This window comes from Bubalus bubalis, chromosome 3 (assembly GCF_019923935.1).
Source record: "Bubalus bubalis isolate 160015118507 breed Murrah chromosome 3, NDDB_SH_1, whole genome shotgun sequence".
Lineage (NCBI taxonomy): Eukaryota > Metazoa > Chordata > Mammalia > Artiodactyla > Bovidae > Bubalus > Bubalus bubalis.
In genome coordinates, this window is record NC_059159.1 from 163,202,372 (window position 1) to 163,229,444 (window position 27,073).

Consider the following 27,073-nt stretch of genomic DNA (forward strand, 5'->3'; position numbering starts at 1 on the left):
AAGAAGTAATTTTAATTTTAAAATACTTTATTTTAGATCAACACCTCATTGATATACTGTCAGTTCACTTTAAGGCACTGAGATAATTTTCATATCATATAAAGACAAAACTCTACTTTTTAAGATCTAACAAATGGCAGAATCTAATTTTCTTAACTGTGTGGAAAAAAAATCCTAATTTTAAACAAATAAGTTAAATGACATGTTATGTTGAGTTTGGTTTGGGGATCAAGCATGTTCTACAATGAAGTACTAAGGCAAGAGTGTGTATGCCATCAAAAACAGACAAAACCATTTTCAAAATTGTATGAAGTTTAAAAATTTTTGAACATTAAAAATCTATTGGCAGGGGTGGGGGAGCTCCCTTGGTGGTCCAGTGGTTGGGAATCTGCCTCCCAATATAGGGGACCCAGGTTCCGTCCCTGGTTAGGTAACCAAGATTTCACATGCCAGTGGGGCCACTAGTAAAACCCAGGGTGCCTGATAAAGACCCAGGGCAATCAAAAATCTTTAAAAAAATCTATTGGTTTACTGTTTTAATTTAGTGTTTTTTATCTGGATAACAAAATTAGAAATTTCCAAGCAGCTAACTGAAGACTTTCTCTGAATATAAAGCCATCTAAGTGTAGATACTCTTTCTTCCCAATAAATAGAAAAGGTAAATGAGATAGGAATGTCACTATTTTTTTTACATCTTAGTTTTTCAAGTATAGGAACTCTTCGTTACGCTGTATGAGAATTTGGATTGGATGAATGCAACAGGACAGAAGATCAGTCTGAGGCAAATTTGCAGAATTGTTATTTTCTATCCTTTATTAGTTTGTGGCATATGTTTCAATGTCAGGGTTTCTTATGCTTGGCCTTTAATCAGCAATCAACTGTGAGGATAAATGAAACAATACAGGTGATAAATAAGAAAAAAACAGCTGTTTAACCAAGCAATAAACCCTCTAGACAATTCACTCAACACAGCATTCATCTGATTTCCACTAAATATTGTGCATGATCACTCCATGTGCTTCTAAAAGCTCTCAAATATTCCATATGGCAGGAAAGAATACTGATTTAAAAAAATAGAAATCGAACCAGATACCATTAGCCACGGGGAAGAATATTGATTAAAGAAATAGAAACTGAACCAGATGCTGTTAGCCACTTTTCATGATATGAATCCCTGAAATACATGACTTGGGAGATGCTGAAGTATTGATGTTCAAGACAGCAAGCCATCAGAACACAATTAAAAATTTCCAGATTTGGAACCTTAAAACTCATCTTTTTTTCCCCTCACATACATGGAAATGTTTCTGCAAATCATTATGTGTTATCATTGGGGGTAAGTGCCCATAAAATTCCTGGAGAGGTACAAACTTTCAAAATGCATGTATAAAACATAATTATTTGAGAAGGGCAAGCCCCCTCTCCCAGAGAAAGTAGCCTTCTGAATAATTATAATTATTTCAATCCATCTGTTGTTATCTGTTGTGTAACAGATGTTTAATCCATCTTTTGTTACACTGAGTTATTGAGCATATTCTCAAAAGGTTTTTTTCTTTTAGTACAGATTTATTTACTTATTTATTTGGCTCAGTTGCAGCAAGTAGGATCTTCGCTCTTTCGTCGTGGCACGTGGACTCCTGACTGTGGCACATGGGATCTACTTCCGTGACCAGGGATCGAACCCAGGGCCCCTGCACTGGGAACTCGGAGTCTTACCACTGGATCACTAGGAAAGTCCTTCTTCATCTGCCCAAGCCTACAGAATATATAAAAAAAAAAAGGTGATAGAAGGAGGGCCAGCCCTGGACCATCCCCCAGAAACAAACCCTCAGTAGCTGATAGGCAATAGCCAAGCGCCGAGAAGGGGATGTGAGTTTTGTCCCTGGGAGAAGGGGCACTGACATTGTGCTTTTGTGCCGGAGATACTTGTTCTTCCAACCTGGAAGGAAATCCATCCAACTTGTCTGTGTAGGGCTCCAAACAGAAGACTTCAGAAATAAATTTTGGCCTGACACTTTTGTTTGTCCATTTTTCTATTTTCCTGTAAAAAACCACAGTTTTGACAATCTTCCTCCCTCTGCTGTGTTGTATTTCTTTTTCCAACTTCGATCAGAACTTACTTCAGCAGCAATGACGGTGAGTGAAGGAACTTGCCAATGTGCCCAAGGAAACCAGCCCCCAAGCAGAATCCGGCTGCTAACTCAGAATTCTTCTTTCCTACAACACTGTGCTGCCTACCTCAATTTTCCTAAGATACGCTTGTCAGGGCTGGTTCCATTGACAGCCCTGGTATAGGGTTGAGCTGTGTGGTTTTCAGAACTGCAACCTTTCTGTCTACTAGCTCCTACAATCAAGTCAATCACAAAACTCACTTTTGCAGACTTAGTTGGAAAGCACAATTTATTCCTTTCAGGAGTTTAAAACAAAAAAGAAGAAGAAGGAAGAAAGAAAGGAAGAAGGAAAGGGAGAGAAGGAGGGAGGGAGAGAGCGAGGAAGGAAGAAGGAAGGAAGGAAGAGGAGAGACACTTTGGACCATGTTTGATGTTATTTTACATTGTGTTTTTAAATGGCCCAAATTAGCCAGGGTCCCATTTGTTTCCCCTCTTCAGTCCAGAATGTGGGGAGGACTGGAGAAGCTCTTTTACTGAAGAAATGAGATTGTAGTGGTCCCGAGTGTCCAGAAAGCCCAGAACAATGTTGCCATTGACTTACGATAAGTCCCCTCCCCCCAGCTCATTGTTCACGCTTCCCGCTATGTGGACACAACTCAGAGGGACATGTTTACTGCTGAGTCGGGCACATATCTTCTGTTTCAATTTCATAAGAATAACAGGACTTGTTGTTTAGTCATTAGGTCCGGAGAAGGCAATGGCACCCCACTCCAGTACTCTTGCCTGGAAACTCCCATGGACTGAGGAGCCTGGTAGGCTGCAGTCCATGGAGTCGCTGAGGGTCAGACATGACTGAGCGGCTTCACTTTTACTTTTCACTTTCATGCATTGGAGAAGGAAATGGCAACCCACTCCAGTGTCCTTGCCTGGAGAATCCCAGGGACAGGGGAGCCTGATGGGCTGCCGTCTATGGGGTTGCACAGAGTCGGACACGACTGAAGTGACTTTGCAGCAGCAGCAGCAGCAGTCATTAGGTTGTGTTGGACTCTTGTGACCCCATGGACCAAATGGTAATTGTTAAAACACTATCCAAAGGAACTGGGACTCTCATAGTCTGCTGATGGGAATGTGAAGTGGTATAGGATGTTTTTTTAAAAAACCAAGCCTATTAGGCTAGGTGAAAGAAGACAGACACATAAAGCCACATATTATATGATTACATATTTATGAAATTTCTGATGCCTATGGCTGATTCAAGTTGAGGTTTGACAGGAAACAAAATTCTGTAAAGCAATTATCCTTCAATTAAAAAAAATAAATTTTTAAAAATTTCTGAAATAAATCCATATATACAGAACTAGATTAGCAGTTCTCAGGGCATGGGACGAGAGAGGAATTGGGACTGATGGCTAATAGGTTGGGGGTCTCTATGGGGGGCAATGATGGAAATATTCTACAATTAGACAGTGTGATGGTCACAAAACATAGTGAATATTTAAAAGCCATGGAACTGTACACTTTAAAGTAGTGAATTTTGTGTTGTAGGAATTATCTCAAAACAAATTAAAATTAAAAGCACTGAGTCACACATTCCAAAAAGTCTAAATTAAAGCAAAAACTCTGTATGGATATATTCAATGACAGAAAGGATACTTTTCTTGACTTGGGGACAAAGGGAGCATGGAGGGAAAGAGAAAGGCCAATCATATCTGGAGAAAATGATCTATTGTTCTACTTGTATTTTTGCAAACAATAAATAAAGTCAAACAGAAACTTATCACAAATCTTATCATGGATTTCACTCCTGAGAACCTACCCAAGGAAAATAAGAACATGTCCACACAGAAATCACACTCATAGCAGCATTATTCATAATAGCCAAAAAGTGGTCCACCAACTGGTGAGTGGAAGACAAAATGTGGTTTATCCACGTCATGGAATACTAGTCAGTGACAAAGGAATGAAGTGATGATATACAAAATACTTCAAAAGCATTATGCTAAGTGAAAAAGAGCCAGACACAGAAGACTGCCTAGTGTATGATTTCACTTAAGCAAATTTCATGGAAAAGGGAAATTTATCGACAGAAAACATTGCTGGTTGCTTGATGAGAAAGTTCTAAAACTGGATTGTGGTCATGGCGGCACAGCTCTACAAATTTACTAAAAACTATTGAAGAGTATACTTATAATTAGTGAAAGGTGGGTGGAGAGGGAAGAAGGGAGGGAGGGAGGAAGGCAGAAAAGGAGAAAGGAAGGAAGAAGAGGAGGAATGGAAGAGGAGGTCGGAAGAAGGGAAGGGAGAGGGATGGAGGCAGAAAAGAATGAAAACACAGTGTTTTTAAACCAAAAAGCATAAAACAATGTGACAGACATTTAACAAAAGTTTCAGATTAAGACACAGCTAATACAAAATACTTAGAAAGGTGTAAAATGTAGGCAAAGATACATCAAACAAACACAAAAAGGTCTGGCAAGTAACATACACCATGGAGAGAAGAGTCAATAATATTGTCATATCTTTGTATGGTGACAGATGGTAACTAGACGTATTGTGATGATCATTTTGTAATGTATAAAAACACTGAACCATGATATTGTACCCCTAAAACTAATATCGCAAGTCAATTTTACTTCAATTCAAAAAAAAGTCCTGGCAATACTCATAGCTGAAAAGTGGAATTAAGTTTGAAAAAGGCTTAAGTCTTCAACAAGGCAAAGAATCATTTTATATGAATAAGAGGTTAAAAGATAAATGAAGAAATATTAAAGCTTGTCATGTAATTTTCTAAATATGCCATTGTAGCAATATGTTTGTGACTTCCTATTGTTCTATCACCAAATGAACAATAAATAAAGTTATTAAATGTTGACTAATACATATAGTAAGTTTGAATTAGTAGACATATTAGTTACATATAAAATTGTTTCTTTTAAATGTCAAAGAAACAGTTGCACAGAGAAAGAGCCCCGTAAGGAAATCTCATTAATTTCTGAAACCAGCATTTTTTGGACTATATCCTCTAATCACAAGTAGACATGAAAAACAAAATGATGAAACAAAGACAAGCTCTGTACTATATACAGGAAGGGAACTTTTAGCTGCTTCTCCCCATGCCACAAGCTCTCTGCCCACTCGCTTCCTGCCTTACACTTTCCCCCAAGCCAGGTGGTTTTACAGCATCTCTGCCCACTTCCCCATCCACTTCCAGTTCTGTATGCCTAGGGACTCCTGATGCCCAGGTGGCAATAGTCAGGGCACCTCTCAGAGCCCAGCCAGCTCATGCTGCAGGAGACCTGAATGTTTGATCCCAAGAGTTGGAGCTGAATCTGTGTTAGGCTTGACACCATTCTAGCTTCTCCAGAGCTTCTCTCTGAACATTATATGAACTGGCTCAGCTATTAATAATGTGGTGCTTTGATTCCCATTGGATTAGTTTTGGGGGTGTCATAACTCATGGCTTGTAGGATCTTAATTCCCCCACCAGGGATTGAACCTGGGGTGGGCAGTGAAGCCTGGAGTCCTAACCACTGGACCACCAGGGAATTCCCTGGTGTTTCTTATATGTAGCTCTGAACAAACGTCTAAAGGGAAGCATAGAGTGGCTGGTGAGGATGATTTATGCATTTCTCAATTTCAGATGTAGATCATATTGACAATTGTCATTAACACTCCATCTTGATTTTTAACGTCCACCATTTAGAAACTAGAGAAGACTTCTGCACTCCCCAATATTAGCTTACTATTGCAAGCTATTTATAAAATAGAACTTGTTTAAAAAATGGGATGCTTCCATTTAATAATGCTTTTATTACCAAATGAAGAATAATGACAACGGGTTAACATTTAATGACAGGGATTTAAATAAAATCCACTTCAAAGACATCAAGAAGATCAAAATAATAAAGATGAAGGTGGAAACTAATTAGTTAGGAAATGGAAATGGACAGAACAGATAAGCAAATCCAAGAGTTGTTTCTTTGGGAAAAGAAGAAAGAGATGAATCTCTGGTAAATCCAGTTATTAAAAAACACAAATAAGCAACACAAATAATTACATTTACCAGAGTCCTTAAGGATTTAATTGCTGATATGAAGATTCAGAAATCTTTAATGAATACCGTAAACTGTTGTGTCCTAGTGAGCATGAAGACCCCATTGAAATATACAGTTCTCTCATCTACAAAACTCCCTATCACCCACCGCACTCCCTGACCCCAGGACTTTACTCCTCAGTTCAGCAGTCCTGAGGCAGGAGAATTCCCTTTAGAACAGGGCCTCTGGTTAACAGTTCAGGCTGGGCAAGCTGACCCTTTATCTATCTAAAAATGCAAGAAGTTCAGTTTCCACTGCAAACCCCGGGGCACAATGCCAGTTCCTTTCAAGTAGCCTTGACCTTGTCTCTTTTTAAGCTAAACTGCAGCCCCACTTTTAGCCCCATCAGAAAGCCTAACTGAAAAATAAGCTTGGCTTGGAAAACATGGAGACCAGGGGGCATAGTGTTCAGAGTTTGACCTGGGAAATGCTGAACTAAATAAAGACTTTGTTACAGGAGAAAGCAAATTGATGGGGGGTGGTGGGGAGGGGCGCGTAGAATGAGTGGGCAAGGATAATACACATTCCATGGGGGGAAAGTTAAACAATCTCGTACCAGGCTAATCAGTTAAGTTTCTGATCTAGTTCCACCTTTTCTACATTTTAGTTGTATCACTTCTGAGGTTATCATTTCTATACATTGGAGACAATCACCAGTTATCTCACAGAAGAATTGTTAGGAGTAAATAAGGCCACAGATGAGGAAGTATTTACAAAGAGCAAACCTTGATACAATGGTGGTGCAGGAAGAGGGCATTTGTCTGCTCCTTTGGCGATGAGCTAAGACAGCCTGGAATCTGTTCTACAGCAGTCACGACATTCACCTTTCAAATGCAACAGTCTTTTATTTGCAACAGTCTTTCTTGGTCTCTCCAGACTCGCCTGGAGCTGCCAGTGGACTGCTGTGAGGCTGAGTGAATGTCAGGCACTCAGTTGTGTCCAACTCTGCGACCCCCTGGACTCTGCCTACCTGGTTCCTCTGTCCCTGGAATTCTCCAGGCAAGAATACTGGAGTGGGTTGCCATTTCCTCCTCCAGAGGATCTTCACTATCCAGGGATCAAACCCAGGTCTCCTGCATCGCAGGCAGATTTTTTACCATTTGAGCCACCAGGGAAAACCTGTCATCGTCAAAACGCCCAGTTGTCCCAGCCAAGGAGGGGAGCATACCTCTAGAGCCCAGTAATCCCACAAGGATGTAATTAAGGGCAACACAATACCCTGATTCCTCCCCTCGAGCACCCAGATTTCCTTGATCACCAAGGCCTTTGGGCAAGAGGGCTTGCAACGCTGGAGAACTGACCTTACCTATGAAACAAATATTTGAAAACCCCATCAGGACTCAGACCCATGTGGGGAAGCATAGAGCAGCTCAGCAGGGGCTCATTGATTAGTTTGTGTGTTGGAACTTAATGGAAACCCATTTCTCTGTCTCTCCCACTAAATATTTAATCAAATCCAATCCACTGATCATTAATGGGCTGGATTTTTAAGGACACATGCAAAGAAGACTTGAGACTGGTGTCATGAGAGCAAAATCAGAGGGTGCACTCAGAGATGGAAATTCCTGAAACAGATCGTAGTACGATGTGGCTCACGTTCATGATAAAGGCTCATTTTATATCACTGGAAGGAGGAATTATTCCACAAGTAATATGGTTAACCATTTGGGGAAAATTATAAACTAGCCAACTATTTGGGGGGAAATAATTGAACTTTACTTTATGTTAAAATGCATTCAGATAAAATACAGAATTAAATGTAAAAATAATTGGACTTCCCCGGAAGCCCAGTGGTTAAGACTCCATGCTTCCACTGCGGGGGGCACAGGTTCAAACCCTAATTGGGGAATTAAAATCCCACATGCTGCTCAGTGCAGCCAAAAAATAAGAAAAGATAAAAATAAATATAAAAAATCATAATAGCTTATATAGGTGAACATTCAAATAATCTTGGCATATGCAAAGCCTTTAGAAACCACAAAGGAAAAGCATAATAAAGCTAACAGTTGCATAACAGTAAACAATGCTATAAAGCAACAAAAATAAAAATAACAAAACATAAACAAAAGACAAACATGAAACTGGGAAAATATTTGCAACATAAATATGTTTTTAAACACCAAATGTAGTTTGGTGTGTTGTATATGTGTGTGTGTTATATTACATATAAAGATTTCTTACAAATTAAACCAAAAAATGAAAATTCCAACAAAAAAATGAATAAAGGGTTCCACCTCCTGGGTTTTTAAGTATCAAGTAAGGGAAGACATTCTCTATCTGGAGGGATATATAAGTCTGAAAGCAGAAACTTTTCTTTAAATCTTTTAAAAAACATGTTTACTTATTTATTTGGCAGCATTGGGTCTTAGTTGTGGCACACAAGCTTCTCTATAGCTGATTCTCAACAGCCCCAGGACAGGAGGGATCCTATTTCCCTTGCCAGGGATCGAACCTGTGTCCCTTACATTTGAAGACAGATTCTTAATCACTGGACTACCAGGGAAGTCCCTAAAAGCAGAAACTTTTTATGTAGCCTTTTAGATATCTCTGTATATAGAGACTATGGCTTTGGGGCCACCTCCATCCACTGGATAGGGAATGCTTTGAACATGTAAGTGAAACCCAGAGAAAGAAGGAAATTCTGTGGCTGCATTTTACTTTATAGTAGTAGAACAAGCTGTAATATATTATATAAAGGTCCTGATTTTTACAACATTCTCAAAGTTGTAGGGGCAAATTTTCCAAAGATGGCTGCACCAATGTATATGTCAACCCACATGCTCTGATTATAATAGAAATATGCAAATAACAAGGTTCAGTCAAAAGATACTGATTGCATCCCAGTAAGTACTGACCTTTAAGTCATGACCCAAAATTCAGACCTTAACATTTAAAGCCATGTTACACCTTATACTGCAATAGCATGATGGTAAAAGCCCAGGATGTAAGAGTTAAATTTCCAGGGTTTAACACTTGGTTTACTATTAATTGTATGACCTTGGAAGAGTGACTTAACCTTTCTGTGCTTTCCATTTCTTTATTGGTATAATGGGAATAATAATGGTTCTGATTCATAGAGTTGTTGCTAGTTCATGCATGAATATATACTGAGTCCCTTTCAGTTCAGTTCAGTTCAGTTCAGTCGCTCAGTCATGTCCGACTCTCTGTGACCCCATGAGTCACAGCATGCCAGGCCTCCCTGTCCATCACCAACTCCCAGAGTTCACTCAGACTCACGTCTATCGAGTCAGTGATGCCATCCAGCCATCTCATCCTCTGTCTTCCCCTTTTCCTCCTGCCCCCAATCCCTCCCAGCATCAGAGTCTTTTCCAATGAGTCAACTCTTCACATGAGGTGGCCAAAGTACTGGAGTTTCAGCTTTAGCATCATTCCTTCCAAAGAACACCCAGGGCTGATCTCCTTCAGAATGGACTGGTTGGATCTCCTTGCAGTCCAAGGGACTCTCAAGACTCTTCTCCAACACCCTTTAGTTGTGTCCAGTTCTTTGCAACCCTGTGGACTGTAGCCCTCCAGGCTCCTCTGTTCATGGGATTCTCCAGGCAAGAATACTGGAGTGCGTTGCCATGCCCTCCTCTAGGGGATCTTCCCAACCCAAGAATCAAACCTGCATCTCTTATATCTCCTGCACTGATAGGTTGGTTCTTGATCACTATCACCACCTGGGAAGCCCTGCTAGTGCATAAATACACATAAATAAAGAACTTAGACTAGTTCTGAAAACATATCATATGCTTAATATATGGTACCTGATATTATTCTGGGTGTTCTTATTTACCTTATTACCTGATACAGTTCTTATTACCTTATTACCTGATACAGTAATAGAAAGAAGGAAAGAAAGAAATAGAGAAACATTGTGGGTGTCCTTGGTGGCTCATCCTGTAAAGACTCTGCCTGCAGTGTGGGAGACCTGTGTTCGATCCCTGGGTCAGAAAGATTCCCCTGGAGGAGGGAATGGTTACCTACTCCAGTATTCTTGCCTGGAGAATTCTGTGGATAGAGGAACATGGAGGGCTAGAATCCGTGGGGTCGCAAAGAGTCAGACACGGCCGAGTGACTAACACACAGACATACACACACAGAGAAATATTGTACCCAGCTGACACTCTTTACTTAGATTCATAAGTGGAGGCAAGGAATTGCCTGTTGATTCACTCTGCTGCCTACTCTGATGGGCATTTCTTGGGCAACCATGTCCTAATATGTTATGGCAGGACCAAGGCTGCCCTGGAGGGGTGTGGCCTGATCCACATGCATTCTTTTTATATATATTTATACTTATTAATTCAGCTGCATCAGGTCTTAGTTGCAGCATGCAGGATCTTTCATTCCAGCTTGAGGACTCCCTGGTAACGGCACACGGCCTCCGAGGTTCGTGAGCTTCAGTGGTTGCAGCACGCGGGCTTAGCTGCTCCTTGGTACATGGGATCTTGTTTCCCCAACCAGGGATTGAACCTGCATCCCCTGCATTGCAAGGCAGATTCTTAACCACTGGACCACCAGGGAAGTCCTCCACATACCTTCTGGAAGTTGACATTTGGGCATAGATACTTGTGAGTGGAGGGGAAGATGGAAAGGAGAGATCAGGACACTGCAAGGAAAGCTAACTCTAAGGAAAGAAAGGACTGAATTCAGAATGCTAGTGCACAAAGACAGATTTTATTTTTTCATTTGTCATTTCTCCCAAGCTTGGGCACCACCACTTTCCATCATGGTTTCAGAGAAGCCAAGCCGGTAGAGTAACTTGTGCCAGTGGGGGCCCAGGCTGAGGGTGCTGGGCTGGGAGTGAGCTTTGGAAGAGAAGAGGGAAAAGGCAGAATGTCCTCCAGAATCCTGCAGCCTTTCCGGCTTCACTCACAGAGAGTGCAGCAAGGGCAGCCTTCTCACTATTTCCAAGGGCTTATCCCATCCCCACTCACTCCAAGCACCATGACATATAGAGTCTGTGTCATGGTCAAATGCTTAGTCTGGTTGGTGTTCAGTTGCTGAGGACTGCAGCAAGCCAGGGTTCCCTGTCCTTCACCATCTCCCAGAGTTTGCTCAAACTCATGTCCATTGAGTTGGTGATGCCATCCAATCATCTTATCCTCTGTAGTCCCCTTCTCCTGCCTTCAATCTTTCCCAGCATCAGGGTCTTAGTCTGGATTTCGTGCTAAAACTGAAACATTTGAGAGGGGGCTTAGGGAAGGATGAGAAATAGAATTTCTTGGGTGCATACTGAAAGTCTAGAAAAGAGCTAGATCCTTTCCCATCATTTCATGCAGGCTTCAGAAAGATTCTGAAAAGATACACATATCCCCATGCAGTAGCCAAGACATGGAAATGTCCATTGACAGATGAATGGATAAAGATGTGGTGTATATATGTGTGTGTGTGTGTGTGTGTGTGTATATATATATATATATACATACATATATAATGGAATGCTATTCAGCCATAAATAAGAATGAAATAATGTCATTTGCAGCAACATGGATGCAGCTAGAGATTATCATACTAAGTGAAGTAAGCCAGAAAGAGAAAGACAAATACCATATGATATCACTTCCATATGGAATCTAAAATATGACACAAACTTATCTACAAAACAGAAACAGTCTCACAGACACAGAGAACAGACTTGCGGTTGCCAAGAGGCAGAGGGAGTGGAGGAAGGGAGGACTGGGAATTTGGGATTAGCAGAGGTAACTATTATATACAGAATAAACAATAAGGTATAACACTGGGAACAAGATTCAACATCCCATGATAAACCACACACACACACACACACACACACACGTATCTGAATCACTTTGCTATACAAAAGAAATTAATTCAACATTGTAAATCAACTATATGTCAATAAAAGAAACTTTAAAATAAATAAAAAGGATTTTGAGCTCAATATTTTTATTTATTTCCAGGTAAAATGGGAAACTGAGGTTTAGTGTTAGAACTAGGGTTTGAATCTGACACCAGTCCCAAGGCTCACAGTCTTCCGAGTACACCAGTGAAAAATATAAATGTGGATATAAAAATATCCGTACATCCACTCACTCCCCTAACCGCAGGCTAGAAAAAGGAGGGAAAATAGGGCTGGTAGACGCCAAAGCAGGACTTGAGGTTCACAATAACAGGATGTGCTGAGCACAGCAGAGTTTTCTGGTAGCACAGACGGCAGTCACCTGCCCTCCTCCTGCTTGTTTACAAGTCAGGAAATGAAGAGGGGATGGCAGACACGAGGGGGAAATTGACAAGCAAGCGAACTCTAGAAGTTTCACTGAGCAGCGATGGTTCTCTCACATTTTGTTATCAGCAGGGTAGAGAGAATGTCAAGATTACAGACAAGACGACTGTGTAGGCAACGTCTCGCAGTCTACACAGCCTGCAGGCACAGTAAGAGAGATGTCATGAAGGATGCTGGCTCAGCAATCTTAGGCAGAACCCAGGGTATCAGCATTTTCCTCCCCCAGCCAATCCTTCTTTTTCTGACTCAAGGATTCACAGGCTCAGAAGGATTTCATAGATTTTGGAGGTAGATATGTTTGGTTCAAATCTTGGGTCTCCTGCGTTTCTTGGTCATTGTGAAAAATATAGTAGAACAATATCAGTAAAGGACCAGCACAGGGCAGCGTTCACTCACGTCACTTGTCAAGGGTATAATTCTAGACTTCTCCAAATGATTAGAGTCCTACCAGCTCTTAAGGCCTTAAATAGTTCTAACCAGCTTCCTTCCCCAGCCTCAGATCAGGCTACCAAAATGCTCCACTGAACCATCAGATTTCACTTCGTCATAGTCACAGAAATATAGACTTGAAAAAAAAATTAATCATTCAACTTTAGTCTATATTCTACTCTCACACTACACTCCTGAAGTTCACTGTGATTTAGTATAGTTAGAAATCCCCTAGTTGTCTTATAAAAGAGCACACTCTGCATCTTAGGGTAAGGTGTAGCTTTCAAGAGTCATTTCCAGGGTGCGGTTCCTTATTTATTGGTCACAGCCGCCCTTGTGTGGGTGTCTGCTCTAGGTGGTTTGGTTCAGCTGCAGTGGCTCTCTTGCTGAGGTCAATCTGAGGAGATATGCGTTTTTTCTATCGTTGGTGACATTTAGTACATTCACTCTGTTGTGCAACCATCACCATTATCTAGTGCAAAACACATTTATCTCCCTAAAAGGAAACCTTGTACCCATTATGCAGTCAATCCCTGTCTCCTCTCCCCCTAGACCCTGGCAGCCACTAATTTGCCTTCTGTCTCCATGGATTTGCCTATTCTGGATATTTCATAGGAATGGAGTCACACAGGTAAGAGCTAAGGTTAACCCCATCTGACTGAGAGGCTCCCAACCAATCAAGGGTCCCCAGGCTCCCTGGCCCCATCACAGTCTGGCTGCCTCCAATGACTGATTTTTTCAGATGAGGAAAGATATCTCCCCGGGTTGCTTATTCAGTGATTCTATGGGTTGAAACCCCAGTTTCTCTCTTCTCTGGGCTTCTCCCGACCCAACCTGACCTTCCATATTGAAGCCAACAGCTCCAATACTGCAGTGGGTCATTCTGCTATAAGACCTGAGCTCTCTCATGGTATTTAAAGTCAAAGAAGTAGATGTAATTTTTTGAGAAATGAGCATAGGATAAGAAGAATGTCTAGGACAGAACTCTGAGTAGTTCCAACCAAAGAAATTAGATAGAGGAGTTGCTGATAAAAGAAACCAAGACAAAAATGATCAGAGAAGTAAGAGAAAAATCCAGGACTGTGACATGTCACAGAAGCCAAAGGAAAGCATGTTTTCAGAAGAGAGGTGTCAACGGAAATCAAATCAGCTGAGGACTGAATGACCAACTTCACAAGGGCGGTTCTGATAGATGCCTCAGCTGGAAACCAGGTCAACTGTGGGCTGCAGGTGGAACAGAGGTTGTGGGGGTGGAGACGGTGAGGGGATTCAATACTCTCGAGAAGTCTGGCTGTAAAGACGAAAAGAAACAGTGAGCTGCAGCTTGAGAGGAGCATGGGGTCTAAGGAGGGTTGTTTCAGGGGCTTTCTTTTTGTCTGGGGCATGAAATAAAAGAGCATGGTTTCAGGTTGATGGGAGTCCCCCAGAGAAGAGAGATTTAAGATGCAAGACCTCACTAACATTGTGGCCCTCAGAAGTTAGAGGATGGAGCCAGGACCCAGAGCCACTGAGAGTGGATCTGCTCCAGCCACGAGATCCTGAGGACAAGACCCAGACACAGGGTCTGTCCAACAGACCTGGAAGCAGGGCAACCCCTGGCAGTGACGATGGGAAGTAGCAAATGGCAGGTGGAATGCCACGACTGGCCAGTCCTGGCATCAGAAGGACTTCTGATTGTGGTCTCAAACAAGTAATTGGTACAGAGCCAGTCAGGCTATGCCAACGGCACCTTCAGGGACTCTCTCACAGCTGTCCCAGCAGGCAGATAAAGCCCCTCTGTGAGATGCTCGAATCATGTAAGAGACAGTAAGTAGTGGAAAAGATGGATTAGAGAAAGAGCCAGAAAACAGGATTCCTGTTTCCCAAGCTTGGATTCCCACCCCATCTGACAGAGGGGACATCTCTCAGATGGAGTAGGCTCACAGAGGTGGACCAGACAAAGAGGGTGATCAAAGTAAGTGTGTGGTCACATTCGAGTTCATGTGCCTGACATACAGTGAGGCCAAACAAACCTAACTTCAGAATTCGGACCAGAGAAGGATTTATTGCAGGTGCTGAGCAAGGAGAACCAGTGGTTTATGCTTTAAAAAGGCCTGAATTCTCCAGTGGTTTTCAGGGAAACATTTTTAAAGGCAAAATTTGGGAGGACTTCCCTGGCAGTCCAGTGGTTAAGACTCAGTGCTTCCGATACAAGAGGCACAGGTTCAGTCTCTGGTCAGGGAATGAAGATCCCACATGCCGCGTGGTGTGGTCAAGAAAATTTTAAAAAATAAAAAAAATAAAGGCAAAATTTGGGGGACGGGCTCCTGGGTGTGTGACCTTCCTCTGATTAGTTTGTGGGGAGGGAACAGCGTAGTGTTCCAAGAATCTTAATCATCAGTCTTCTGGTTCCAACCAGTCTCGGGTCGACGTGCTTGTGCTCAGCCTGAAGTTACCATCCTCCACTTGAGTAGAAGCCCTAATGCATAAAGAAGAATTCAGAGGTTTGCATTATATTGAAAGGGAAAGGGAAGTCGCTCAGTCGTGTCCGACTCTTTGCGACCCCATGGACTGCAGCCTACCAGGCTCCTCCGTCCATGGGATTTTCCAGGCAAGAGTACTGGAGTGGGGTGCCATCGCCTTCTCCAATGAATGAGTCTACCTATTTGTAAAAATGACCGATGAGCGGCGCTCCACTAGCTGGAACTGCGTGAGTCCCCGAGGAACCAAGTCGGCAGCTGGGCAGCGGGCGGCCGATTCTTTCTAGGGCTAAGATGGATCTTGTACTCAGTATTGCAGATTATTATTTTTTTACACCGTACATATATCCAGCCACATGGCCAGAGGACAACATCTTCCGACAAGCTATCACTCTCCTGATTGTAACAAATCTCGGTGCTTTTATACTGTATTTCTTCTTTGCAACACTGAGTTATTATTTTGTCTATGATCATTTATTAATGAAACACCCACAATTTTTAAAGAATCAAGTCTCTCGAGAGATTACGCATTCTGTCCAGTCAATGCCATGGATGAGCATCCCCACGGTTTTACTGTTCCTGCTAGAGGTGAGAGGTTACAGCAGACTCTATGACGGCATAGGCGAGTTTCCATATGGCTGGTTTCAACTCGTTGCTAGTGTCTTGTCCTTTCTCTTCTTCACTGACATGCTGATCTACTGGATTCACAGAGGCCTTCATCATAAACTTGTATATAAGCGCTTACACAAACCTCATCACATCTGGAAGATCCCAACTCCATTTGCAAGTCACGCTTTTCATCCTCTGGACGGCTTCCTTCAGAGTCTGCCTTACCACATATACCCTTTTATCTTCCCGTTACACAAGGTAGTTTATTTAAGCTTGTACATCTTGGTCAATATCTGGACAATTTCCATTCACGATGGTGATTTTCGTGATCCCCAGCTCTTAAAGCCTTTTATTAATGGCTCGGCTCATCACACAGACCACCATATGCTCTTTGACTATAATTATGGACAGTATTTCACCTTGTGGGATAGAATTGGAGGCTCATTCAGAAATCCCTCCTCCTTTGAGGGGAATGGACCTCTTAATTATGTGAAGAAAATGGCAGAAGAAAAGCACAATAGCCATGGAGGAAATGGTTATAAAAATGAAAAATTATTCAATGGAGAGTGTACAAAGACTGAGTAGAGTATTTCCCAATTATTAAAAATTTTTAATCAAGGAAAAATAATTACATACGTTACCATGAGGAGGCATAGCAAGTGAACAGTATCATTTGAAAAATCAATATTGTGGGTATAGCTGAGGAGTGCTCATAATGGTAGATCAAGGGAACATGCCATGTGTACCACGATTTTAACCTTGTGCTCCAAATACTGGATGTTGCTCTAAGGTACAAGTTGTGTCTTTCTAGCCAGCAGATCTGTAATTTGTATAGCCTCAACAGCAGTTTTTTTAAGATAGAGGATAGATTATTGAGGGGACTGGGCTATGTCCTTTTGCCTTAATTTGTGCATATTCATTAAAGTAAAATTCATTGTGCTTAATGATATCAAGACTAAACGGCATAACAAAGAAGTACTAATATGAAGATGATTCCTCGTATCAGGAATGATTAAGTATTTGGTACAGTAAGTTCCCTACGTAAAAACAAGTTCGGTTCTGAGAGCCAAGTTCGTCAGTCAAATTTGTTTCTAAGTCCAGCAAAGTTAGCTCATCTACCCAACCAGCACAATTGGCTATATGGTACTGTTCTGTAATAGATTTATAAGACTTTTCACACAAATAATACGTAAACACAAAAAATAAACATCTTTACTCGTACAGTACAGTACCTTGAAAAGTACAGTAATATAGTATAGCAGATGGCACATGGGCTGTCATCGAGTGAACAGGCGAGGAGAGTTACTAACTCAAGGAGGTGGGAGATGGAAGAGCTTCAGATCATCAGCTCTGAATAGGGGATACCAGCTGCATCACCACTGCTTTTATGTTTGCTTCAGACATCCTGGGCTTGAAGTAAATATACCATACTCTACAGCACTGTACAGTAAAGTACACAAAAGCACAGCCCCGTGTACAGGATGCACGCGTGTGACAACGTACACTAGATATGTGAACTTACGTGATTGGACACGTGAGCGCATGTCCTCATCTTTGAAGGTTAGAAACGTGAAGGTTCGTGTGTAGGGGACTTACTGTGTTGGTATGATAACTTGTGCTTAGTTAAGTAGAAACACAGGTTTGCAAAAAAATCATAATGTATTATCAGCTCAGTAACCTGATTAATAGCAGGTGTTACAAGATTATTGTCTTTCCAAACATAGAAAACTTACTCTCTGGCGACATCATCAACTGTTACATTTTACTGATGAACAGATACATTGGAATTTTAGAAAACTTTAGTACTGCCATGATTTAATCCAGATCCGGGATTAAAAATTTTGATGTTTATTGTTTTCAATTGTTATTTAATAGATGTAAAATGATGTGACTCTGAATATATGAAGAAAGGGAAATGTGAGGCCCAGGTAATATATTTAACGCTACTGGTGTTTTTAATTAAATTGATGCACTGCACTTTTGATATGTTTCAAACTTACAATCCTGTGATTTCTATAAAAGGAAATAATTGCCAAATGGTTTAGGCCTATCACTCAAGATTAGTTTAGAAATCTTATTTCAACACCCTCCTGTTTCTTTACTTCTTCCCACTCCCTCTTGAAAAGTAACAGATAACTTTCATTAAGAAATGTCATGTGTTATAATATAAGCATGTTGGGAAAACATGGTTTGCAAAGGTATTGTGTAATCTATTTATGTAAACAATAAAAGTTGATTATGACTGTTAAAAAAAAAAAAAAAAATGACCGATGAAAACAGTGCAATCACTAGGTATCACACTGTGCGAGTTCAGTTGTCAAGAGGGAGCAACTCAAAGGACATCACACAATCTACAAACCAGCTGGAAGGAGCCATGCAGACTTTGCCCTGCCTAACCCTTTCAGGGCGATGATTAGACAAGTCCTCATAGATGATATATGGTGTGCAGAAGCGCTGATCAGAATCAGGTTTGGCATTTGCATCAGATTGTTAGGTATATATATCCCTTGAGGATGAACCCCAGGACCCTCTCCCATGCTCCGCTATTGTTTTCTGACTACCCTTTTTGTTTCTGCATTCTCTCACTCCTCTAGTTATTAGTAACTGTTTGAATCTACCCTTTGGAACTCAGGGATGGTCAAGAAGACTGAAAGCCTTTTTTATACAAACAAGAAATGGGAGCCACAGAAAGCCTTTTGGACTCAGGAGGGCCCCATGGGGTTCCGCTAAATTTCAATCACCCTCTTTTTTGACACTCCTCAATTTTGAGAGGAATGGGTATTGGACAAGAAAGGGAATATGGTTTGGATAGAGAGATCTCATCAATTTGACAGAGAAACTGGATTTTTGGTTGGGGGAGCTTGGTTTCAAATGCACAGAGCATGATTCACAGGAGGAAGTACAAACAATATCTCAGTTATTTAATATAAATAAATATGGAGGATTTTGAATCATGAATTATCCTGTCTCTGCAGGATGTACATCCTGAGATTTGTTTGGCCTCTTCAGGAGAGTTGGCTCCATTCCTAATGAGATTACATGAAAGCCAGGGACAAGCCAGAGCAAAGAGGGAATTGTCACATCACCTCTGATAAAGTCACCTTATCCATTGTGGCTCTGGTGACTGGGCACCCAACCCTGGAGCATTCAGAAAATGTTGAGGGGTAGCTGCACATCCCTGATGGCTAGTAGTGGAGACAGAATTTGAAGCTGGTTGAGTTGATTCTTGAGCGATAGTTTGAGCATTCTTTGGTATTGCCTTTCTTTGGGATTGGGATGAAAACTGACCTTTTCCAGTCCTGTGGCCACTGCTGAGTTTTCCAAATTTACTGGCATATTGAATGCAGCACTTTCACAACATCATCTTTTAGGATTTGAAATAGCTCAACTGGTATTCCATCACCTCCACTAACTTTGTTTATAGTGAAGCTTCCTAAGGCCCACTTGACTTCACATTCCAGGATGTCTGGAAACAGTGACGGACTTTATTTTTTGGGGCCCCAAAATCACTGCAGATGGTGATTGCAGCCATGAAATTAAAAGATGCTTACTCCTTGGAAGGAAAGTTATGACCAACCTAGACAGCATATTAAAAAGCAGAGACATTACTTTGTCAACAAAGGTCCATCTAGTCAAGGCTATAGTTTTTCCAGTAGTCATGCATGGATGTGAGAGTTGGACGTGAAGAAAGCTGAGAGCCGAAGAGTTGATGCTTTTGAACTGTAGTGTCAGAGAAGACTCTTGAGAGTCCCTTGGACTGCGAGGAGATCCAACCAGTCCATCCTAAAGGAGATCAGTCCTGGGTGTTCATTGGAAGGACTGACATTGAAGCTGAAACTCCAATACTTTAGCCACCTGATGCAAAGAGCTGACTCATTGGAAAAGACCCTGATGCTGGGAAAGATTGAGGGCAGGAGGAGAAGGGGATGACAGAGGATAAGATGGTTGGGTGGCATCACCAACTCAATGGACATGAATTTGGGTAAACTCCAGAAGTTGATGATGGACAGGGAGGCCTGGCATGCTGCCTTTCATGAGGTCACAAAGAGTAGGACACGACTGAACTGAACTGAACTTAATTGAGTTGATTCTTATTCAGGATGGCTTATTGACCTTAGACTCAACTCCTGTACTCAGGAAATTTATAAGAAATGCATGCAAATTACCATAATGGAATCAGTCCCGAATATTCATTGGAAGGACTGATGCTCAAGCTGAAACTCCAATACTTTGGCCACCTGATGTGAAGAACTTACTCCTTGGAAAAGACCCTGATGCTGGGAGAGACTGGGGGCAGGAGGAGAAGGAGATGACAGAGGATGAGATGGTTAGATGGCATCACTGACTCGATGGACATGAGTTTGAGTAAGCTCCGGGAGTTAGTGATGGACAGGGAGGCCTGGCGCGCTGCAGTCCATGGGGTCACAAAGAGTCAGACACGACTAAGCGACTGAGCTGAACTGACCATGTGTCTTAGAGTCCAGTGGGGATTTACAGAATGGAGAAATCACATCAAAACTTTAATTTGGGAGAAATGGTCCCGCTGCCCAAAGAAAAACAATCAGGATATTTGAAAGCATGTTTCTTCTGAAAAAAAAAAAAAAAAATCTCATTAGGCAGATCTGCAAGCAGAAAAAACAAAGTTAGACTTCTAGGGATAGAGAGGAAGGTAAATGTTTGAGTTGAGATCTAATGGTAGGATTTGGATATTCAGAGATGGAAGAGACCTATGGGCATTATTTCCAAAACAGGATCTGTGAAACAAAAGCCAGAAAGGCCTCTGAGATAAGAATGAATTTGTAACACAAACCTGAACATGCTACAAAGAACATACTGTCTATCTACTTTTCATAAAATTATGGTAGGTAGGACATCAATGTCATCATCCCACTATATTCAGCTTTGAGGAAATTAAAGGTCAGTGATTAAGAGGGTTCTTTTCCCTCCCCACCTTCCAGTCCCATCCCCACTCCCAGAGCTAATGACCCGGACTCATGATGTAAAGCAAAACACTGAGGAGCATCTCTGGTCATTGATGTGTCTCAGAAACCAGCGAACCTTTTCTGCAAGGGACCAGAGAATAAATTTTTCAGGCTTTGCAGGCCAGATGAGACTGTGTCACGACCACTCAACTCTGCCATTGTTGACTGAAAAGAGCCATAGACAATAGGTAAATGAATGAACTTGGTTGTGTTCCAAAAAGACTTTATTTATAAACACTGAAATTTGAGTTTCATACTATTTTTATATGTCATAAAATATTCTTCTTCTGATAGTTTTCAAATATTTAAGAATAAAAAAATGTTCTTAATTCATAGGTCGTACAAAAGCATATGGCGTGACAGGTTTGACCTCTGATGTAATCCCTTCTCTACATGGTTTCCACCAAGATGCTTACACAGATTCTTAAAATTGGGTGGCCCAGTTGCCCCGTGAAAATCTGCCAGGGCTGCGAGCCTCGATACCCAGAGTCCAGGAAGACCTTCCTATACTTAATATGGAATTGTCATCTTCCTGAGATTCTGTGGAGGATATGCCACAGAGTGCCATTACTTACAAAAATTACAGATATCTCCTCCTTCCCTTGGAGAAAAATCTTTGCTGTTCCATTGCTAATGTTGTAGCCACGTGTTCCGGGAAACAAACTCACTCAGAAGGACAATGCAGATAGTGGAGTGCAGTTTATTACACCGGCGGGACCAAGGCAGAGTCTCCTCTTAGCCAAGGACCCCGACCAGTTTTTGTGAAAACTTTATATACCCTAAGTGTACTTGCTCAAACCCACCTCCCCAGATTCCCTGAAACTAGTCTGGACAAGGTAAAAGAGAGATAATAATCAAAGTTAACCCATGATTCATGTGTCACAAGACTAGATAAACAGTGGGTATTTATCAATAGGTCTGTGGTCATATCCCGATAAACATAATGGAATTTACCACTTTGTTCTGTTACAGAGATAATTAGCATATTCTTTTAGGCAACGGAGAGTCCAAGTACAAGTCCTGAGGCTCTTTTATCTGGGGGTCTGGTTTTCCATTGGTATGCCATTTCTATAGACACCAGGCACAAAGTTCAGAGTCCATTGGGAGGGTGATCATGCGTGTAGCCTAATGTTTGCAGTCTGGCCTAAGATGGAGTCCAGCTCTGTCTGTTTCCTCCTTCATCCCTGCCTCTTGATGCTCTTAACTCATATTATGAGCATCACTCATAGGGATATATTGCAACCTGGCTCTCCGACCACCAATTTGGGAGAATGACATTAACCTTCAGGTTACAAAGTTCATAATACATTGTAAAACTCAGGGTCCACAAAGCAGAACTATCAAGGCAACTATAACAATGGTAAATAGAGTTTTCCACCAATCGCCCTTCACTCAAGATAGGAGCAAAGTCCACAAAGGAATGTTTTCATTTGACATTGCTTTTACCTGGTTTTTCATGCCATCTAAAGCAGTGGATACATTGCCAGAAAAGTCAGGAATGCAAACACAACATTCAACCTTAATTACAGCACAGGTCCCTCCTTGAGCAGCTGTGAGTATGTCCAAAGCCGTTCTATTTTGAATTACCTCTTTTCTCATTTGGATTTGCTCTTCGTTTAAGGCTTGGATGGCTTTTGTTCTATCTAGGAGGGCCTGTTTTGTGAAATTAGTCAAGGCCTCTACTTTAATCATAATATCTGTTGTCCCTATAGAGGGTACGAATAAGGCAGCAATATACTCATACCGTTGAAACACAGATCTTGTCCACCTAGCATGTAAATAAGGTAGATTTACCGGGGTTTGTTGTAGGTTAGGCTTTTGTCACACTGGCATTTATATCAAATGTAACCCTATGACCCGAGTGTATTGACTGTAGGTCTGGCTTACACCCAGAGAGCAGGGAGAGATTATGATTATGTCCCAGAAAAGAGCAGAGTGGCTTAAAATCTCCTTGGCAGAGCAGTGACAGCTACCAGGGAAGTCCATCCATCACAGACAGAGGCATAGCCCCACATACCCAACAGTTGGAGGTATTTTGAAGTCCACATAGGAATGTCACATTGATGAGACCAAGCATCAGGAGTTGATTATGCGGCTTCATCCTCAAGAGGCTCGGCCAGGATCTTCTTTTCCTTCTTATTAAGGATGGTCTTAGTCCTCGAGGGTCAGCGGGGTCCCTCTGTGCAGTCCACTCAGCGTTTTCTGGGTCTGCGTGGTATGCTCTCTTTATCCTCGCATGATGGATCCAAGGGTCAACACCTGCAACTTTAACTGCAGTAGGGGTAGTTAGACTAACATAAGGGCCCTTCCACAGAGGGGTTAGTAAATCAAGTTTCCAATCTTTGACCCATACTTGGTCACCAAGCGTAAACTCATGAATCTGTTCCCCAAGGGGGAACGGCACCCTTTCTTGTATAAACTTAGTTACCTGATTTATTACCTTACACAGTTCCATCTGCTGCGAAATCCTATTCCCCCCTTACCCGAGGCAAATTTTTTGACACCTGTTTTATTATGGAAGGGGGCCTCCCATTCACAATTTCGTATGGAGAATAGCCTTGGGACTATGGGGTCATCCTGAGTCTGAGCAGAGCCGCCGGAAGCAAGTCCACCCAGGAGCAGTCAGTCTCTATGATCCACTTGGAGAGTCTCTTTAAGTGTCCCGTTTGTTCATTCCACCATCTCAGAACTCTGGGCCTATATGCAGTGTGCAGTTTCCATTTGATGTTTAAAGTTTTGCTTACTTGTTGTACTAAATCAGCTACAAAAGCCGGGCCATTGTCTGAACCAACGCTGGTAGGAAGTCCAAATCTGGGAACTATTTCCCTAAACAGGCACCGGGCTACTTCTGATGCTCTTTCAGTCCAAGTAGGAAAACTTCTACCCATCCAGAGAACGTACATACCATGACCAGCAGGTAACGGTAGTGTCGGTGAGGTTTCATTTCAGTGAAGTCCACTGCCAGGTGTTCAAAGGGCAGAGTGCCTTTCAGCTGAATACCTGAAGGTTTTTGCCTGAATGCCCAAGAGGCAGCATTAACCTGTGAGCAGGCAGCATGGCCTAGGTGGGTCGCTTGGTGTGTTTGGCTTACCAGATTGTGTGCCAGCTCCTCCGGTGCCAATAATTTACCACTTGGCAATTCTCACCATCCCTTTTCAGTCTTGATGGCCCCTTCCACTTTGGCTAACCTGACAGCCGTTGTCCTTGTTTTATCAGGCTAGTGCCATCAGTATGTAGGACCCAACTAGGGTCTAGAACCTTGTGTCCTTTAAAACAAACACCAGATACCTTACCTCCTCCTTGCAGATCTGTGCCTTCTTCTTCGACACCCAGTAACCTGCTTCCATCAGCAGCTGGGGCAGTGCTTTTGTCCCTTCCCAGCATTTTTCCTTGGTCTTGGCAGCCAGCAGCAGGTCATCCACATATTGCAGGAGCCAACATCCATACTCTTCCGGATGGAATGAGTTCAGGTCAGAAGCCAAGGCTTCCCCAAAGATGGCTGGGGAATTCTTAAACCCTTGTCGGGGAGTCCAGGTGAGCTGTTGTTTGGTGCCCCTGATTGGATCTTCCCATTCAAAGCCAAAGATGGGCTGTGACACCGAGGGGAGGTGTATGCAGAAGAAGGCATCCTTGAGATCTAGGCAAGTATAAACTTTAGTCCTCAGTGGGGGGAGGCTAAGTAAGGTATAGGGGTTTGGAATAATGGGGTGTAAAGTCACAGTAGCCTAGTTGACTAGCCTGAGATCTTGTACAGGCCTGTAGTCCTGTCCTTCTTCCTTTTTGATGGGCAGGATTGGCGTATTCCAGGCCGACTGGCACTCTACTAGAATGCCCGCTTGTTTCAATCTATCGATGTGGGGCAGTATGCTGGCCCAGGCCGCTATCGGTAGTGAGCACTGGTGCTTTCTAACCAGGATGGTGCCTGGTTTGAGTTCTATTATCACTGGGGCTTGATGTTTAGCCAGCCTGGGGGGAGAGGGGGGAGGTGTTGTCTTCTGCCCAGACCTCAGGGAATAATTGAGTTAGCTCTCTCTCATGCTCTTCCAGCCCACCAGGTTCTTCCTTCAGAGGCTCATGCAACCTCCACTCATCTTGTAGTGGGGGGTGGGGTGGGAGGGTGGCGTTATTGAGAGAGAGAGCAAATAAGTCATAGTGCCCATCCAGAAGGTGGGCCTCTCCTCAGGGGAGAAAGTCACTTGTGCTCCTAGTTTGGAGAGCAAATCTCTTCCCAATAGGGGTACTGGGCACTCAGGAATGTAGAGGAATTCATGAATCACTTGGTGCCCCCTCATCTGACATTTTCTGGGCTGGCAAAGATGATTAAATCATCTCTTCTCCTGACACCCCAGTTACAGCAGTAGTCTTTTTGGACAGTGGTGCCACAGGTTTTGTTACTACCAACAGTTCCGCTCCTGTATCCACCATGAAGTCAATGTTTTGGTCCCCTACTTTTAAGGTTATCATGGGTTCTCGGGGACCTGATATCTCTGAGCCCTGGCAGCCCTATTTAATTTCCAAGTCAGCAAGCCCCACCACTGCGGGAGCTTCCTCTTCCTTCCTTGCCTTAGGGCATTCATTCTTCCAGTGACCAAAACCTCAGTAGTGGGCACACTGGTTTGGCTGTAATGGGGCCCGGGGCCAATGGGACGGGTTGAAGGACTGTCCTGTCCCTGGGGGCAGATGAGATTTTTCCGGAGGGCCCGAGATGGATTTTCCCAGAGCAGCAGCTAGCATTGCAAATCTCCTGTCTGTTCTCTTTCGTTCCCTCCGGCTCTCTGACAGAGCACAGTCTCTGCTTAATTCCAACGTCTCCCTCCCCTTCCTGTCAGTACTCACCAGGAGAGGCCGGTGTAGCTTGGGCGGTTCAGATCCTGGAAGTGTTGGCCAGAGGCTTCTGCCACCGGGATCGGAGCCCGCCGAGCTGGGAGCTCTACGACCTCTGGGAGAGCCGGCGGAGGAGCAGCGGCTGCTGCAGGAACTTCACCTGGCCTTGGATCGGGCATTAAGGCGGCCTCCGGCCCTGGTGGAGCACTGCGCCGGCAGGCACGTCGTCATCTTGTATGGGGGAGGGGCAGGTCATCCTAGTCCAAATCCTGCCAGATCCCAGAGGGAGAAGGAGGATCCCCGTGTCTTCACCTGCAGGTCAGCAAGGCCAAACTAGAACACCACGTGGTCCAAGACTGTTTCTCCCTTAAAGTCCGTTCTGCCTTGGTGGGCTTGAACAGGTGCGGATGAAAACATAGATAGGTTAAATATCCCATGTCTCAGGCCGTCTCTGGGAAAAGCCAATTCATACTCACTTATGTCATAAGGGATTTGATTTAGGTCATACCTGAATGGTCTAGTGGTTTTCCCTACTTTCTTCAATTTCAGTCTGAATTTGGCAATAAGGAGTTCATGATCTGAGCCACAGTCAGCTCCCGGTCTTGTTTTTGCTGACTGTATAGAGCTTCTCCATCTTTGGCTGCAAAGAATATAATCGATCTGATTTCGGTGTTGACCATCTGGTGATGTCCATATGTAGAGTCTTCTCTTGTGGTGTTGGAAGAGGGTGTTTGCTATGACCAATGTGTTCTCTTGGCAAAACTCTATTAGCCTTTGCCCTGCTTCATTCCGTACTTCAAGGCCAAATTTGCCTGTTACTCCAGGTGTTTCTTGACTTCCTACTTTTGCATTGCAGTCCCCTATAATGAAAAGGACATCTTTTTTGGGTATTAGTTTTAAAAGGTCTTGTAGGTCTTCATAGAACCGTTCAACTTCAGCTTCTTCAGCTTTACTGGTTGGGGCATAGGCTTGCATTATCATGATATTGAATGGTTTGCCTTGGAAATGAACAGGGATCATTCTGTCATTTTTGAGATTGCATCCAAGTACTGCTTTTCAGACTCTTTTGTTGACCATGATGGCTACTCCATTTCTTCTAAAGAATTCCTGCCCACAGTAGTAGATATAATGGTCATCTGAGTTAAATTCACCCATTCGTCCATTTTAGTTCACTGATTCCTAGAATGTCCACATTCACTCTTGCCATCTCCTGTTTGACCACTTCCAATTTGTCTTGATTCATGGACCTGACATTCCAGGTTCCTATGCAATATTGCTCTTTACAGCATCGGACCTTGCTTCTATCACTAGTCCC

At 42.7% G+C, this 27,073-nt stretch overlaps 1 protein-coding gene and 1 long non-coding RNA gene across 2 annotated transcripts; one reads left to right on the forward strand and one right to left on the reverse strand.

Annotated features, from left to right (window-relative positions):
• The first annotated feature begins 15,544 nt into the window (after positions 1–15,544).
• LOC102410497 (lathosterol oxidase) lies at positions 15,545–17,595 on the forward strand. Its single transcript, XM_044940449.1, has one exon. The coding sequence runs from the start codon at positions 15,638–15,640 to the stop codon at positions 16,535–16,537; it is 900 nt and encodes a 299-aa protein (XP_044796384.1). The 5' UTR covers positions 15,545–15,637; the 3' UTR covers positions 16,538–17,595.
• Positions 17,596–22,733: 5,138 nt separating this feature from the next.
• Positions 22,734–26,356, reverse strand: LOC123332954. Its single transcript, XR_006550163.1, has 2 exons — positions 25,771–26,356; positions 22,734–23,205 (listed from the first exon to the last, which is right to left on the reverse strand). It is a non-coding gene; the product is annotated as an uncharacterized LOC123332954 (long non-coding RNA).
• Between the last annotated feature and the right edge of the window lie 717 nt (positions 26,357–27,073).